Below are 17066 nucleotides of genomic sequence, written 5' to 3'. Positions count from 1 at the left end.
ACAGACAACCACATGTAGTCAGGCAGGGATATGTCATATGTTTAGGGAAAAAAGATGAACTAACATAGCGTAAATCCATACAATACATAAACTTTTATTTAGTAGAATTACAACTCACATTCCACAAGTGTCAATCTGACACTAAGGGTTCCAGCATGGATGCAGAAATAGGAAACAATCTATGTAGAAACTCTGTGTTAAAATCATTCGTCTCCGGCTACTGTGTTCCCAGCCATGAGCCAAAACGGACACGCGCAATACGTTCAAACGTCCTAGTCCCACTCAATATATATTATATATTTGGTGATGCACATATCACTTTAGGACACATATTTAGAGTATTTTTGCGCTGATTTTCTATCTGTTTTCGATCCGTCCAATGGATCAGGCAAAGTCTGTTCGCCCAAATTTCTAGGATATTGATCGGTAAGCTGGACTGCTTTAAAGTCCAAATCCCCTGAGCACAATACCTGCCCAAGACACCACCCCACCCAAACAGGCTGACATCCATGGTGACCCCCCGTCCAGTACAGGGGCAGAAAGGATTTTCCCTGTCAAAGCGCCAGAGAGCGGAGCCACTAGATCAGGGATCCCCTCGTAACTAATCCCGGCTCAACAGGATAACTATGGGTTCTTGTTTCATTTGACAAGAATCTACTTTTGCAGAGATCTGGTATGGAAAAGAGCAAACAGAACTGCCTCAAAGGTGGAGACCCTCAAGCCCAGCACTTGCATACGAGTCCTGAGAGATGACTGCCGGCTGGACAACAGGAGCCGTATTGCATCTAAGAACTTCTGGAGTTTCACCTCTGGAAGAAACACCCGGGCTGAGGCCGTGTCCAGGGTCAGGCCCAGATAGTCCAGCTTGGTGGACGGGACCAGAACAGATTTTTGGAAATTCAGTTTCCAGCCGAACTCTTGCAGAGTTCACACCGAAAATGTCCAGACTGTCTATTAAGGCATTTGGAGACTCTGCTCGCAGAAGGAGGTCATCCCAAGTACCCCAGTACTGCCATCCCCTTCTGCCTTAGCAATGCTAACACTGGGGCCCAAACTTTTGTGAACACCCTAGGAGCTGAGGCAAAACCAAAAGGTAACGCCACAAATTGATAGTGCTCCTTGCCCACGGCAAAGCGAAAGAAACGCTGATGCCCAAAATATATTGGAATACAGTGCCTTGCAAAAGTATTCGGCCCCCTTGAACTTTGCAACCTTTTGCCTCATTTCAGGCTTCAAACATGAAGATATAAAACTGTAATTTTTTGTGAAGAATCAACAACAAGTGGGACACAATCATGAAGTGGAACAAAATATATTGGATATTTCAAACTTTGTTAACAAATAAAAAACTGAAAAATTGGGCATGCAAAATTATTCAGCCCCCTTACTTTCAGTGCAGCAAACTCTCTCCAGAAGTTCAGTGAGGATCTCTGAATGATCCAATGTTGACCTAAATGACTAATGATGATAAATAGAATCCACCTGTGTGTAATCAAGTCTCTGTATAAATGCACCTGCACTGTGATAGTCTCAGAGGTCCATTTTAAGCGCAGAAAGCATCATGAAGAACAAGGAACACACCAGGCAGGTCCGGGATACTGTTGTGGAGAAGTTTAAAGCTGGATTTGGATACAAAAAGGTTTCCCAAGCTTTAAACATCCCCAGGAGCACTGTGCAAGCGATAATATTGAAATGGAAGGAGTATCAGACCACTGCAAATCTACGAAGACCTGGCCGTCCCTCTAAACTTATAGCTCATACAAGGAGAAGACTGATCAGAGATGCAGCCAAGAGGCCCATGATCACTCTGGATGAACTGCAGAGATCTACAGCTGAGGTGGGAGACTCTGTCCATAGGACAACAATCAGTCGTATACTGCACAAATCTGGCCTTTATGGAAGAGTGGCAAGAAGAAAGCCATTTCTTAAAGATATCCATAAAAGTGTCGTTTAAAGTTTGCCACAAGCCACCTGGGAGACACACCAAACATGTGGAAGAAGGTGCTCTGGTCAGATGAAACCCAAATCAAACTTTTTGGCAACAATGCACGTTATGTTTGGCGTAAAAGCAACACAGCTCATCACCCTGAACACACCATCCCCACTGTCAAACATGGTGGTGGCAGCATCATGGGTTGGGCCTGCTTTTCTTCAGCAGGGACAGGGAAGATGGTTAAAATTGATGGGAAGATGGATGGAGCCAAATACAGGACCATTCTGGAAGAAAACCTGATGGAGTCTGCAAAAGACCTGAGACTGGGACGGAGATTTGTCTTCCAACAAGACAATGATCCAAAAAATAAAGCAAAATCTACAATGGAATGGTTCACAAATATACATATCCAGGTGTTAGAATGGCCAAGTCAAAGTCCAGACCTGAATCCAATCGAGAATCTGTGGAAAGAACTGAAAACTGCTGTTCACAAACGCTCTCCTTCCAACCTCACTGAGCTCGAGCTGTTCTGCAAGGAGGAATGGGCAAAAATTTCAATCTCTCGATGTGCATACCCCAAGCGACTTACAGCTGTAATCGCAGCAAAAGGTGGCGCTACAAAGTATTAACTTAAGGGGGCTGAATAATTTTGCACGCCCAATTTTTCAGTTTTTTATTTGTTAAAAAAGTTTGAAATATCCAATAAATTTCGTTCCACTTCATGATTGTGTCCCACTTGTTGTTGATTCTTCACAAAAAATTACAGTTTTATATCTATATGTTTGAAGCCTAAAATGTGGCAAAAGGTCGCAAAGTTCAAGGGGGCCGAATACTTTCGCAAGTCACTGTATATACAAACTAAGTGAAGGCACCTAATACCCAACTCCAAAGAAATATTTGATATAAAACTGCTGCCCCTTTAAATGTGAACAACACATAAAGCATAAAAAAATAACTATTGAAAGTAAGGCGCTGTTTGATAATATGTGTGTCCGTAAATATGTAGAATTTCAACAGGAAAAATATTAATATGTTCCAATCTTTTGAGGACTGGCTAACCAAAAAATTGTGTAAATATATATATGCGACACTACCTTCAAACCGTGACTATAAAGTGTCAACGTTCATCTATTCCATACATATCAATAACACAATATAATTAATACATGAATATGTGCAAACCACTGTGCTTACTGAAGGTGCGCTTGTGCATAAATATATAAATATGTAAATAAATAGTGAATAGTATATTGTGACTTAAACAATTACACATATAAATATATTTAAAATGGATGAATATAGTCCATAAATTGTAAAATAGAGGTAAACAGTCTGCCCAACACCGTGATTGAAGAGTTAAACCTTTGTCCACCTTGTGAGCCAATCAACACATCAATGCTCACTAGATAGTCCCAGGCCACTGGAACCTAAATTGCTTTTCCAAATCTCTGGATATTATATCTGTAAGATACAGTTCTCTCCCCTCAACAACCAAGGTATGCAAGTCGCTTTCTCAGATCACTCAATATCAGATCACATAGATATTGTTCTCTCTCCTCCCCACCAACCCAGATATATATAGGGGCAAAGAACAAGGACAGATAATAGTGCAACTCTGTTTATTCAATGAGCCAATAAAGCAATCTACAGTATTGTGCTTACAATAGGAAGTGCCCAAACAAGCACAGGTAAGAACTGCCAAAGTTTGAACTACATCCCCCTCCATTAACAGCTGACTTGCTCACCCTTCGCCTGTAACTCCGAGGCCGTGGCCGGAGTGTGTTCCACAGTAGTGCAGGAAGTAACGTCACTGGTTAATCGGAAGTCTGAGTTGGTGTACAGACCACAATGCATTTCGCTGAATAGCGTCATCAGGAAGTCTCATCTTCCTGATGATGCTGTAACAACTGTTACAGCCTTGTTGAGGGGAGAATGGTATCTTGATATAATATCCACTGATTTTGTAAAAGTGATTTTTGTTCCAGTGGCCTGGGACTATCTGGTGTGGATTGGCTCACGAGGTGGACAAAGATTTAACTCTTCAATCACGGTGTTGGGCAGACTATTTACCTCTATTTTACAATTTTTTGGACTATATTCATCCATTTTAAATATATTTGTGTAATTGTTGAAGTCACAATATACTATTCACTATTTATTTACAAATGTATATATTTATGCACACAAGCACTTTCAGTAAGCACAGTGGTTTGCACATTGTTATTCATGTATTAATTTTATTGTGTTATTGATATGTATTGAATAGATGCACGTTGACACTTTATAGTTACAGTTTGAAGGTAGTGTCGCATATATATATATATATATATATATATATATATATATATATATATATTTACACACTTTTATGGTTAGCCAGTCCTCAAAAGATTGGAACGTATTAATATTTTTCTTGTTGAAATTTTACACATTTACGGACACACATATCAAACAGCGCCTTACTTTCAATAGTTAGTTTTATATATTGGAATATGAAGGTAAGCGTCCTTGATATCCATAGAGGCCAGGAAATCCCCTTGATGAAGGGATGCCACTACCATGCGAATGGACTCCATATGAAATTTCTGAACCCGCACAAAGCGGTTCAAGACCTTGAGGTCCAGAATTGGATGGACCTTGCCTTCCTTCCTGGGAACTGTGTAAAGGTTTGAATAAAACCCCTGAAAGCGTTCCGATTCTGGAACCAGTAACACCCCCTGTGAAAGCAGATCCTGAACTGCCCCAAGAAGACCTCGCAGGCAATCTGGGACCAAACGCAGGTTGGAAGGGAAGAACCTTGCCGGAGGTAAGGACCAGAACTCGATCCTGTAACCGGACCAAATCAACTCATGGACCCATTTGTCTTTAATCAAGGAGGTCCACAGATCTGGAAAGAAGCAAAGACTTCCACCCACCCCAGATACGGCTGAGGGCACCCCTTCAGGCAGAAGTGGGCTTGTCTGCGGTCCCGGAGGAACCCGCTCTCGACCTACCAGGCCAGGGCCTCTTGCGGGGTTACGGGCGGATTTTGATTCCTGGTCCTTCGATCCTGAGGGACGAAAGGACTGCTTATGGGCCGAGAAGAAAGGGCCACGTTTGCGATGAGACTTTTTGCCCTGGTAGTCTGTGGAAGCAGAGTACTCTTAACTCCAGTAAGACCCTTAATGATCTCTTCTTTGGAAGCTCCGAACAAGTAGTCTCCTACAAAAGGGAGATCCGTCAATACTTTCTTGGAAGCCTGGTCCGCAGACCAGTATTTTAGCCATATCATGTGGCGAAGAGTCACCGCTGTCGCAGACAGACTGCAGGCTAAGGGACCACATCCAGAGAGGCATCACAGATACACTGAAACCCCTGGATCAAATGGTCTGCCAGGTCAGGAGGGGGCTGTCCCCCTTCTAAATCCTGGCACAGGAGAATAGCCCATTCCGTTAAGGCCGGGGAAACCAAGGTTATGGCAAACACCAGCCACAGAATGGAACCGGCCATGGTAAAAAGGTATCGAACCAGAGATTCAGCATTCTTGTCATAAGGGTCCCTAAAGGACGGAAAATCCTCCACCGGGAGAAGGGTGGCTTTATTCGACCTGGAAACCTGTGAGTCCACCAGAGGTGGTACTGTCTTTTTTTTTTAACAGGGACTCTTCAAAAGGATACCTCTCAGCGAAGCGCTTAAGGACCCCAACAGTGCGTTTGAGGGTACCCCACTGACTCGCGACAATGTTGTCGAAATAGGCGGGAATGGGAAACACCTTTGCCACTTTGGAGGCTCTGCAGGTACCAAATTGCACCTGCGCAGCCGACGCAGCAGTAGCTGCATCCTCCAATTTCAAAGTTTCCCATATTGATACAATCAGCGCATTCACTAGCGCTTTTTCATGCGCGGCTGTAGTGGAAGAGGAATCATCCTCACTGTCAGAGCACTCAGGGTGCGCGGACTCAGACCCAGTAGGGTGACTTGCGTCCGCAACAGCCAAAACAACCTCAGAATCTGAGGAGACAGAGGATGCAGGTGAAGACGGAGGATGCTTTTTGCTCGTTCTATTTTGGAGGGCCATATCTACTTTGGACACCAGTGACTGCAGGACCACCATCATAGCAGACAAGGTGGGACCCCGCAGCCTCGGAGAAGGGGGTCAGGTGGTGGCACGAGCTCCAGGGACTCCATGGGTTAACCTGGGAACCGCCAGCAAGAAGTGTAAAAATTGCTGTTAAAAGTTCCCCACACCGCTGCACCAGCAGCACCAATTACAACAATAGCAGAAAGAGGGAGTTGTTTAGCACCCACAGGGACTCACCATCCCCTCCTCAGGTGCAGAGCCAGAGAGCCAGGCTGCACGCCGTGCAGCGATCCAAGAGAAAGAGGAAGTTCAAGAACTGCCACTAGAGGCCCACTGCCAATTCACCGCTCCATAGGCTTCAAAAACATGGCCGCTGTGTGATAGCAATGGGAAACTACAAAAAAATGGCCGCCGGACTACACAAACATGGCCGTGGATTATACAGCAATCATCCACGGCAAAATGGCAGCTACACGCAGCGCCCACGACCCCCAGGTACACTTGGACAGTAAGGGGGGACTCCGCTGGGGACCCCCACCAGGACCATTCCCCCAAAAAACACATTTTGCGCAGCCGGCGGCGTGCCTCCCCCCTGGCCCCCAGCACCTGCTTGACACCCCCAGACAGAAAATAAGCATTGGTGAATGGAGGGTGGTCCGCAGAGGGACCCCGATGGTGAGGGGGAGCGACATGAGGGAAGGGGGGGCACTCAGGGATCCCACCAACCCAGGGAGGGGCCCACATCCACCCTGCAAAAACCACCAGAAGGGAGGAGGGACACTACTCACCACACCCTGGCACCAGGTGGGCACCGCTCTAGGCAGACCCCTGCACCATGTTGGAATGGGGGTGCTGCGGGCCAGAGGCACGCTGCAACTCAGTTCATGACCAGGGCAATGCGTCCTTGCGAGGCGTTTAACTCGCCGGCCAGCCCCTGCCCAGAGGGGCTATGTCGCGCCCAACCTAGCGCAGAGCTAAGGTCGGGTCGCGCTAGCTGGCCAGACTGGGAAGACCGCAAGGATCTAGAATATCCAGTGCGTCGCCCAGTCCAGCAGTTGATTGTAGTGCACACAGGAACAAAAAATAAAAATAGAAGAAAAGGAAAAAATGCTAGGACCAGAGATCCCAGCAAGGAAGTAGGTCCTTACTCCTCACTAGGCAGAAAAAAAACTGAAGACCTATAGCAAGAAGTCGGAGTATACCCCCTGGGACTGCCCTATAGGCGTAGTCAAACTTTTTCCTGCCTAGAGTCCTATTCCTGTATGGGGCAGCATAAACCCAAGGGTCAAGAAGATTTGGAGCTGTGTCCGTCAATGAACAAAAGTGAAACATTTTTTTCTTGTGTAAGAATGTTTTGACAGCCCATTACTATTATATATTTGTTATGATTTTTATTAAAATATATTACAAGATTAAGCACACGGCAGGGCAGCCCCCTCTCCCTGGATCTTTGCAATGGAACTGATAGAAGAGGCTCTCTGCAGTTACTTGAAGATGAAAGGACTTCACGTTGGCTGGCTGGAGGAGAGGGTGGCCCTTTACCCTGATGATCTACTCCTTTTTCTTAATGAGCTAGGTTCCTCTTTACAAGGAGCTCTACACAATCCCAATACCTTCTCTGAGGTCACGGGCCCGACTTTTTCCCTGTTGACCCTGAGGCCAGGAGGAGTGCCCTGCCTGATATCCCTCTACAATGGGTAGATACATTAAGGTACCTGGGTATGATTATTTCTAGATCGGTTAAGGATTTTATGCCATTAAATTTGTTACAAACTCTGGCTGCTGGAAAGACGAGGCTTAAAAAGTGGGAGAACCTGCCTCTGTCAGTTTTTCCCACTCTTAATCAACATTGGTCTAGTTTCTGTGGGGCCCCCACTCAGCTCTGTACAAATTATCTACTTTAATGAGACATTCCTTGCAGGGGCCTTGCCATGCTGGACTGTTTCAAATATTTCCTAGCCTCACAACTAGTTACCGCCTACTGGTGGTTATGCCCTGATCCCTCTAACATTGCAACAGTGCTGGAGGGGGTGGTGCTCCCCACTATGGAAGCTCTTCAATTATTGCTGTATAATGGTAACAAGGCCCCATTCCCGTTAACACCTCCAATGCTTACCACCCTTAGTGTAGGTTCACACTGAGGCCGGTTTGAAATTATGCGAGTTCAGCTGAACTCGCACAATTTCAAACTAGCATTTTTAGTCCGACTTTGGGGGCGATTTCACAGACAGCTGTGCGGGTTCCTGCACAGATGTCTATTGAAATCGCCCCTGAAGTCGCCAAAAGTAGTACAGAAACTACTTTTCTGATTCGGTGCGGCGCCGCTAAGTCACATTTTTGGGTCTTGCCAAACCATCGCACAATACTGGAAGTGGTTAATGTTATACGAAAGGTCTCCGGATGGGATCTTTCCCCCTCCTTAAGAGTCTGCCTACTGGGCTTGGTTGAGGAGCTTGCCCCTAGTCACGAAACAGGCATTGGTGGGGCTCCTTCTATTTTATGATAGGAAGGAAATCACTCTGGCCTGGAAAAAACCTTTTCCTCCTACAGTTTTAGCATGGATGGGCCTTTTCAACTCTGCCATACCGCTCCTTAAGGACACTTACTTTAACAGAGGTTGTCCTAGGAAGTTTGACAAAGTCTGGATTGACAAATGGATTAAGAATGACTCCACGGTACACATGCCTGATGCTTCTTATTAAGGGTTAACGTCTTTTTCTATTTTGTGTGTTTTGCCATCTTATTAACCACTTTGCCGCTGCTCACTAGAGCTCTACTGCGGCAAAGTGGCTCGATAACGTCTAGCGGTGTAGACCTACGTCGCCAGACATTCCCCTCTCTCGGTGGTGCGCACGCGCCGCCAGAGGCTCGGTCCCGCTGTATTCAGTCACAGCGGGAGTCGGGCCAGGGGAGGAGCGGCGGCGATCGCCGCTGCTCTTCCCCGATCGTCAGGGAATCGAGTGTGGAGATCCGCCTGCTTGTGTAAACACAAGCGGGCGGATCTCCTAAGTGACAGGCAGGGTCAGATTGCAGGGTTCAGCATAGCTGAACCTGCGATCTGTCCTTGTGTCACATAGTCCCCTCCCCCCACACACGTCAGTAAGCACCAGGCATACATTAACCCCTTGATCACCAATAAAAATTAACCCCTTCCCTGCCAGTGTCATTTTTACAGTAACAGTGCATATTTATAGCACTGATTACTGTAGTAATGTCACTGGTACCCCCAAAAGTGTCAAAAATGTCAGTCAAGGGTCCGATCTGTCCGCCGCAATGTTGCAATCCTGCAAAAAAAAATCGCAGATAGCCGCCATTACTCGTTAACAAAAAAAACACCAAAAACGACAGAAATCTTTCCCTTAGTTAGTAAATGCAATAACTTTTGCGCAAACCAATCAAAATACGCGTATTGTGATTTTTTTTACCAAAAATATGTAGCAGAAAACAAATTGGCCTAAAATGATAAAAAAATCTTGATTTTTACATTTTTTTGGGGGGGAATTTCATATAAAAAAAATGAGAAAAATATTGTTATTTTTTCAAAATAACCTCTCTTTTTTTGTTTATAGCGCAAAAAGTAAAAATTGCACAGGTGATCAAATACCACCAAAAGAAAGCTCTGTTTGTGGGAAAAAAAGGACGTAAATTTCGTTTGGGTACGGCGTTGCATGACCGCGCAATTGTCAGTTAAATTCGCACAGTGCCGAATCGCAAAAAGTGGCCCAGACGTAAGACAGCAAAATCCTCCGGTGGTAAAGTGGTTAATGTGGGGGGGGGGGGGGGGGAGTTTGGTTGGAGCAGCCTGCTGGGATTAGTTTATCTGCTTGTTTTACATTTTAAGTCCTGGGGTGAGCGACCCACACACACCTTTTGAGTTGTTTAGTATTATTTTTGTTGTTAACGACCGTGCGGTGCTTCAGCGGTCTGCCTTGGTTGCCCCTGTGTGGTCGATGTCTGTGTTATTGAAATTCCAATAAAATAATAAAAAATAAAAACAAAATTATATATAAATATATATATAAATATATAAATATAAATATATATATAATATATATATATATTACAAGATTAGCATAAATACAATTATGCAAAGAAATCTCTTGAATGGTTTCAGTGGAAATAGCCTTTTATATTAAGGGTTTATTCTCTTTTGTAGCATGCACATTAACTTTAAATTCTTTGGATGGAAGCTTGCATTCCTCACTTATGTTCCCACTGGATGGAACAATCCGTTTTGAAGCATGCAGACAGCTTCCTCATTTAGACTCCATAGGAATGCTAACCCTCATATGATTGCATTTCCACTTCTGTTATAGTTCAGCAGATGTTTCAACAGCTAGGTAACAATTTAAATATTCTGTTGGAAAAACTAGGTATGTATTTCAAAATCCTTTAGCCCTGAATCATCCAGCCATCTGGATGATAAACAGGTGGTGTGAGATAACAAGTCAAGTGTATCCCCTCTTTCAGTTATTAACAGAAGCTGTATATAGAGAATATAATAAATACATGTCTTCATCACATAACCACACAACTCATGAGTCAAATTTAATGACATTCCTATTTATCAAAAGACAATATACTGTATATACAGTATGTTACACAACCCATTTATTCACATAGGCCTCATTTACATGGACGTACCAATCCATACATACAAGCAAAAGGCCGTCTTTAGCTGACCAGGAATCACAGGTGTTAGGTGCAGTAATGTGTAGGCAGCCTGTTCAAATCAATGACAGGTGGCTGGCTGCACAGACCTGCATGAATCGTCGAGACACATGCCAGAGTGTACATTTATGCTGGTTTGGTCTGTCTGTATTCTGATCCATGCATCAGATCTGCACAGATGTACACTCTGGTCTTATTTATATCTCTTTATTGCATTCCTGTGTCAGTATTCTCTAATACATTCCTGTGCCAATACTTTGTCTTGCGCACATGCTTTCATTTTTTAATATACATTAATTTTCAGCACAAAATACCTGGTAGTCCTGCTAGTCCCTTTCTGTTCTTAAACCATTTTGACCATGCTAAGTACAAAATTAGATCTGTATTTGCTTGGTCAGTTTGCATCCCATAGCTCCCTATCGAAGCTAAAACGTCCATGGCATGTAGCTCTGTAGTTATCTAGAAAACATGCCCCCTGCTCAGTCCCCCTTGACTTAATTGACAGACCTCCATACATCTCATACTGCTGCCTGCCCTCTATGAGCGCATGTAGCAGCCTCCCAAGCCCAGGAAAAGCAACAAGAGTAACTGCTGTCACATGATGACTAAGAATAAAAGATAAAGGCAATGCATCCTTCACACAGGCTTTTCGATCAGGTCTGCTGTCAGTTTTTCAGGTACACCTAATCGTAAACTCCATGCAGGTCTATGGGCAGTTGGATTTAAATGGGATTGTGTCTGCTTACATCTGCCTACCTGCTACCTGCAAGTCTGTTCAGTTCTGTAAAAAAAAAAAAAAAAAAAATCACACCTTTTTGTTTCTCTAAATCTAAATGCAACAGATCAGAGGTAGAATGATGTAAACAGACTCAAGTCCTTTTACTTTTGGTAGCTCATAGATCCAGTATAGATCCATCACAGTTCGATGTCAGAAATGAACAGGCATCAATGTCACAAAAGGGTGAAAGGACCCCAACAGCTGCCTTTTTTTAACAATGTGTTATTGTATGACAATAAAAATAGGTGACTGAATGTTATTTCTAATTTCCGACTTAAGATACTATATACTTTAATGGGTTGAAGCAAATAATCTGCTTATTTTGTAAGGGAATTTTCACTTTTAAGGTAATTTTTTCTAGTGATTGTAATGAAACTCCACTTTGCAAAGAATACTCAATCACGTGAAGGAAAAAAAACAAACAAAAAAAAAACTGTATTTTTGCTTGTACATGATTGGATTAAGAAAGTAGGCACGACTTCACTTTATTCACTCAGCTATAGGAAAAATCCCATTCAATGTGAAAACCGCCTGTTTGCCTTTAGTAAATGAACTCCTAAGTTTGTCAACCAAAAAAACCACCAATCAGACCCAATTTTACCCTGTTGTGTCTGGTCACTATGAGTTATCGCACTTGAAATTTAGCATTTAAAAATCACGTAAATCAAGAACATGATCATACCTTGTATCTCCATGGCTTCATATCATTCCATACCTGTCCAACTAGTGAAATGTTTAGAAGTTGTAGTCGGTGATGGTCTTTGCTCAGGAGCAGGTTCTGTATGACTGAACCCAAAAAACTGTAGAAATATTTAGAACTATAGTATACAGTGCATCCGGAAAGTATTCACAGCGCTTCACTTTTTCCACATTTTGTTATGTTACAGGCCTTATTCCAAAATTGATTAAATTGATTATTGTCTTTAAAATTCTACAACCAATAATACATCATGACAATGTGGAAGTTTGTTAGAAATCTTTACAAATTTAATAAAAATAAAAAACAAAAAAAAATCACATGTACAAAAGTTTTCACAGCCTTTGCTCAATATTTTGTTGAAATACCCTTTGCGACAATTACAACCTCAATTCTTTTTGAGTAAGATGCTAAAAGCTTGGCACACCTATTTATGGACAGTTTCTCCTATTCTATTTTGCAGGACCTCTCAAGCTCCATCAGGTTGGATGGTGAGCGTCGGTGCACAACCATTTTCAGATCTCTCCAGAGATTTTCAATTGGGTTTAAGTCTGGGCTCTGGGTGGGCCACTCAAGGACATTCACAGAGTTGTCCCATTGTCACTCCTTTGTTATCTTGGCTGTGTGCTTAGGGTTGTTGTCCTGTTGAAAGATGAACCTTGGCCCCAGTCTGAGGTTGCAGAGCACTCTGGAGCAGGTTTTCATCAAGGATGTCTCTGTACATTGTTGCATTCATCTTTCCCGATCCGGACTAGTCTCCCGGTTCCTCTAGCTGAAAAACATCCCCACAGCATGATGCTGCCACCACCTTGCTTCACTGTAGGGGATGGTATTGGCCAGGTGATGAGCGGTGCCCGGTTTCCTCCAGGTATGACCCACGCTTGCCATTCAGGCTAAAGAGTTCAATCTTTGTTTGATCAGACCTGAGAATTTTGTTTCTCATGGTCTGAGAGTCCTTCAGGTGCCTTTTGGCAAACTCCAGGTAGTCTGTAATGTGCCTTTTATAAAGGAGTGGCTTCTGTCTAGCCCATCTACTATACAGGCCTGAATGATGGAGTGCTTCGGAGATCGTTGTTCTTCTTGAAGGTTCTACTATCTCCACAGAGAAACGCTGGAGCTCTGTCAGACCCTATTGGGGTCTTGGTAACCTCCCCAACGAAGGCCTGTCCTAGTGGTTCCAAACTTCTTCCATTTATGGACGATGGAAGCCATTGTGCTCATTGGGACCTTCAATGCTGCATATATTTTTCTGTACCCTTCCTCAGATTTGTGCCTCACAACAATCCTGTCTCAGAGGTCTACAGACTATTCCTTGGACTTCATGTGTTCTCATATGCACCGTTAACTGTGAGGCCTTATATAGACAGAAGTGTGCCTATCCAAATCATGTCCAATCAACTGAATTTACCACAGGTGGACTCCAATCAAGTTGTAGAAATATTTCAAGGATGATTAGTGGAAACAGGATGCACCGGAGCTCAATTTTTAGTGTCAGGGGGATTATTTTTGTTTTTTATTTTTAATAAAGTTGCAGAGATTTTGAACAAACTTCTTTCACATTGTCATTATAGGGTATTGTTTGTAGTTTTGAAGAAAATACTGAATTCAATTAATTTTGGTATAAGGCTGTAATATACCAAAATGTAGAAAAAGTGAAGTGCTGTGAATACTTTCTGGATACATTGTATCAATATTGTTGCAATGTATTTTGAGTTCTTTTGCATCAGATTTTGCATAAGTATCCTTTCATCCACTTTTAATGTCAGTTCCAGCAAGTTTTATTTTTATTAAGAGGCCTAATGGGTGTATACCTTACTCTTATTTTACTACAAAGATGGGGGTGTGATGAAAGGCGGTTATACAGTATAATGAGATGTGGTTTGGTGCACATTCTTCTTGCACATTTTTGTTTTTTCTTTGAAATGATGTAGCGGTGTAATACAAGCGAAAGAAAGTTCTAAGAATCCAAAACTTAAAAAAAAGCAACAAAATTAATGATTATGATGAATGAATGATAACTGCCCTAATGTGTCCCTATGCAGCTTGTTAGCTTTCACTACCACGTCTTTTAATTTCCTGACCCAATGGCTGCTCTTTCTTCACCTTTTATGGTGAGGAGACTGGCTTAACCAAAGAGTCACCTGAATAGCCCCTTTAAGCCTGTTGAGTATAATAAATGTTCCCATGTAAATCTGCACATAAATTTGCATAAAAAAAACATTGCCATACTTTATATCAGAAATATAATTTAAGCATCAATTAAAAAAAAAAGTTTTTAATAATTTTATTGTGTTTTTTTTGTATTACAATTGCATAAAAAAACACTTCTTATTTATTATAAGTTTTTCCTCCTAAACCTTAAATTACTTGTGTATGGGGAAGTACAGAGGCTGTCCTTGCCTTCTGAAAATACTGGTTTTCTTGACTGCCGTGCTGCTTCAAAACTTTTTGAGTCACTGTCCCAGTACAAGAAAGCAGATACGTTCTGCCTTCACTTTCTTCATCTGAATGTTTGTTCCAAGTTAGTAACTGAGAAAGTACTGAAACAGGAGACAGTCAGGCAATTAGTATTTTCAAATGTGCATCTGTTTCTTTGTACATAATAATATTATTAAAAAAAAGAGTAATTAAGAGAATCTGAGGTGTTGCAACAGATATTGACTAACAAATAACTAGAACATTGAAAAGAATAATAAAAATAAAAATGAAAGGGTAAAATTCACATATTTTACATAATTGACTTGCCTTTTATCCACAGCGTGCCCATTTCGTAGGCAAATGCTGGTGGAAGTTCCAAATCACTCATTAATATTAAACTAGTCACAAACAACTTCCTGACATCTGTATTCTAAATAAGCAATTCCCTGGAGCCACTGCTGTGAATAAATAGCTCCATTTTCGTACAGGAAAAAGTGACATGGACAAAACAGTTTGCCAAGAAACATCAAATTTCCACTGGCCGAGTGTAAAGCAAGCGGCTGTATACACTGTTGTTGTAAGACACATTAGGCCCTGTTTTCCTTAATTCCTATTAGGAGTCCTGAAGCAGCCAGTGCGCTATCGTGATTATCTTTCGACTTTCCATTCCAGGAATATCAAGTCTGCATAAAGTACGAGCCAGTACGTCAGAAACTTCACTGGCAGCTTCCTGTGTCTGAGTCATCTGAGAGAGAGGAAACAACGTTATCCTCAAATGCCTTTTAGTATTCCACAAACAAATATGCAATACATTTTTCCAAATGCTAATAAGGCACACTATGACCACAAAACAAACAACTTTCATGTTTCTAATTATTCTCTGTAAATGTAAAAGCCAGCTCCCTGCAATCTGATCAGACTCTGACCTTCGCTTTGGGTCTTGCCATGTTCAAAAATCAAAGGCTTTGCAACTAAACAAGGAGTTAAATATAGCTAAAAGGAAAATAAATCTTCCCAAGAATGCATTTACATAAGCCATGTACATCTTGTGCATAATGAAAATTACAGCATTTTAACGGAGAACATACATAACCCCCATCTTACCTAACCGTAGTGCATTTTCTGTGAGAACATTTTTTACTCACAGTTTGCAATAATGAAACAACCCTATATACCTTTCATATTATATTTACCAGCTAATTCATATCTTGTACTGTTAGAGATAAAAACACTGGCACAATGCTTTTGTGATGATAAAGTAGAATTATAGTCTCCCACTTAAAAAATAAAAATAAACCACTTCAATACCGGCCACTTTAATCCCCTTCCTGTCCAGGCCAATTTTCAGCTTTCTGTGCTGTTGCACTTTAAATGCCATTTGTGCGGTCATGCAACACTGTAGCCTAACTAAATTTTTATAATTTTGTTCACACAAATAGAGCTTTCTTTTGGTGGTATTTAATCACCACTGGGTTTTTTATTTGTTGCTAAATAAAAAAAAAATGTGGAAAAGGGTGATAAAAAAAAACAAGTTTACTTTTGTTTCTTTTACAAAATTTTGCAAATAAATAATTGCTCTTCATACATTTAGGCCAAAATGTATTCTGCTACATTTCTTTGGTGAAAATAACTCAAATCATTGTACATTATTTAGTCTGTAGGAAAGTTATAGAGTCCACAAACTATGATATACACCTGAAAATCAGTCCTGAGGCATGGCGAGTTTTTTGAAGCTGTAATTTTTTGTCACAATTTTTTGGAAAATGAAGGAATTTTTTTTTACACATTATTGCTTATAGCAGTGAATTTCATTGCTATAAGCAAACATTTTACTGACTGAAATCGATTCATTCAGTTTGTTTTGTTGTGGTTAGCTGTGGCTGGCCACAGTTAATTACATTGTACAGATAGCCCTATCTGTACCATGTGATCACTGTGATCAATCGCAGTTAGAGACACAATTGTACACAATGAATGGCATTAAACAAAGCCATCCATTGTTTACAACTGTCATGTGATCTGCTGTGATTGGTCACAGTGATCACATGGCACCGGCAGTGAGCCGATACACTGCTCAGTCATCGGCTGTGTCCGTAGGGACACAGCCAGTGACAGATCACGCTGAAGCAAGGCACAATCTGGGAGAATGTCATATGACAACCACCCAGATAAACTAAAGGCCCATCCGGCCATCATTTTGCTATAGCCCAAGCCGGAACTGGTTAAATATAAGTGCATCTGCAAAGTCCCACAAATACCTGTTGAACCTGCCAATGAAGTCAACCTAATGCAGCTTCTTGTCATGGTGTGGCAACGATACTGCCACTCTCTTCTGTATGTAAGAATGCTCTGTCCAGCATCTTCTACAACAGTAGAGCACTGCTATATTGATCTATTTTGGCAGATTGCAGCCAGGAATAGATCACTATTAGAAGTGATCTGTTAATGCACAGCTGCCTGGGGAGTGTGAGGTAGACTACAAAACCTAAAAGATTTAGGGATTTACAGA

General features: G+C 42.0%; 1 protein-coding gene across 2 annotated transcripts in view; it reads right to left on the bottom strand.

Moving 5' to 3' along the window:
* Positions 1–14799: 14799 nt before the first annotated feature.
* FANCC (FA complementation group C) overlaps positions 14800–17066 on the bottom strand; it is a 484570-nt gene continuing 482303 nt past the window's right edge. For both annotated transcript variants that reach the window (XM_082267759.1, XM_082267760.1), the window contains exon 15: positions 14800–15302. In XM_082267759.1, coding sequence (XP_082123885.1) covers positions 15171–15302 — 132 coding nt within the window. In that variant the 3' untranslated portion in view covers positions 14800–15170. The remainder of the gene's footprint in view (positions 15303–17066) is intronic.

The sequence above is a fragment of the Pelophylax lessonae genome (assembly GCF_965119305.1).
Source record: "Pelophylax lessonae genome assembly, chromosome: 1".
Taxonomy (NCBI): Eukaryota; Metazoa; Chordata; class Amphibia; order Anura; family Ranidae; genus Pelophylax; species Pelophylax lessonae.
The sequence above is the reverse complement of the archived record's forward strand: the minus strand, read 5'-3'. Positions and strand labels throughout refer to the sequence as shown.